We start from the raw sequence: 1,622 nt of genomic DNA, 5'->3' as shown, positions 1-1,622 counted from the left end.
TCTGTCTGTCTGTCTGTCTGTCTGTCTGTCTGTCTGTCTGTCTGTCTGTCTGTCTGTCTGTCTGTCTGTCTGTCTGTCTGTCTGTCTGTCTGTCTAACACTAACCCTTGTTTTTCTCCAGGTTCCAGATCAACGGTCAGGAGACAGGGTGGTGTGGGCAGGGCTGCCAGGCCATCGTGGATACAGGCACCTCCATGCTGACTGCACCCAGACAGATCATGGGAACCCTGATGCAGTCCATTGGAGCCCAGCAGGACCAGTACGGACAGGTAGCAGGAAGCSATTATAAACCATTACAGACCAGTACTAACTGACACCATAAACCAGTGTAATCCAGAAAGTAGAGTTTGGGGAAACCAGTGCAGAACAGAGTTAACCAGTACAGGGATGTTTTGTGTCACTCATGTCTTTGAATTGTTTGTTGATGTAGTACACAGTGAACTGTAACCAGATCAACAGCCTGCCTACTCTCACCTTCACCATCAATGGAATCAACTTCCCCCTGCCGCCATCTGCATACATCCAGCAGGTGTGTGTGTGCGTGCGTGTGTGTGTGCGTGTGTGTGTGTGTCTGTCCGTGTGTTACCATCTATGACTGATGTTAGGATAATGAAGGCCATTTTAGATGGCTCAAGCTGGTCCATAAGCCTTGTGCATGCCTAAGCCATGTGTCAGTAGTGCATGTGTGTTTATCTGCCTGTGTGTGTGTGTATTGCACTCAACATGCGTATTCTCCTCTCTATCCAGAACAACCAGGTCTGCTCCGTGGGGATCACCCCCACCTACCTGCCGTCCCAGAACGGACAGCCCCTGTGGATTTTGGGAGATGTTTTCCTCATGCAGTACTACTCCGTCTACGACCGCACAAGCAACCAAGTGGGCTTTGCCACCGCAGCCTAAACCTGACCAACATGACCATGACCGCAAACCAACACAGACACCGACCRTTCTTAGAAGTCTACCATCCCAAACCTCACACAGAATCTATTCCGCCTCTGGCCATTCTAGAACATCAATCACCAAAGGCATCTATTCTGAATCACCCATAGCAACCTCTCTGGTTATTATAATACATCTATTACCCATGGCAACCGCTCTGGTCATTATAATACGCATATTACCCATGGCAACCACTGTGGGTCAGTTTGTCTTTGGTCCAGTGGGGTTAAAGCAAGCATGGACATCATTGGGTTAAAGCTGTGGTCTTTGTTAGATGACATCTGCTAATATCTTCAGTTCAGCTGTAAGGTGTAAGGTTGTTTCCTTTCTACTCTGGCATTGCAATGACAACCTCCTAGTTCCCAGACAACATCGGATGTGAACACAGGTTCAGCCATGTTGCGGATTGCATCATGATGCTGAGTTGCAATTCTGAGTTGAGTGAAAAAGAAAATGACATACAGAAATACAGTGAAATATGAAAATATGATTTTTGACAAATAAACGCATTTCATCTCAAGACTGGATGTATTTGGTGTTTGTTTAGCTTCCATTTAGACTGAATAAACTATTGAAGTGCACAATAATCCTATTTGTTTTGAATTCCTGTATCTGACACATCAAGCTCATGATGCCTGTAAGACTGAAATCACACCTCACATTCACCACTGACTGTTGCCAGAA

The 1,622-nt window shown here is 46.1% G+C and overlaps 1 protein-coding gene across 1 annotated transcript; it reads left to right on the top strand.

The window, feature by feature from the left end:
- Positions 1-104: 104 nt before the first annotated feature.
- On the top strand, positions 105-1,458 carry LOC112078742 (gastricsin). The gene is made up of 3 exons (XM_024144880.2): positions 105-268; positions 430-528; positions 747-1,458. Exons 1-3 carry the CDS (start codon positions 194-196, stop codon positions 897-899), a joined length of 327 nt encoding a protein of 108 aa, XP_024000648.2. The 5' UTR covers positions 105-193; the 3' UTR covers positions 900-1,458.
- The last annotated feature ends 164 nt before the right edge of the window (positions 1,459-1,622 follow it).

Source organism: Salvelinus sp. IW2-2015, unplaced genomic scaffold (assembly GCF_002910315.2).
Source record: "Salvelinus sp. IW2-2015 unplaced genomic scaffold, ASM291031v2 Un_scaffold6173, whole genome shotgun sequence".
Taxonomy (NCBI): Eukaryota; Metazoa; Chordata; class Actinopteri; order Salmoniformes; family Salmonidae; genus Salvelinus; species Salvelinus sp. IW2-2015.
The sequence above is the reverse complement of the archived record's forward strand: the minus strand, read 5'-3'. Positions and strand labels throughout refer to the sequence as shown.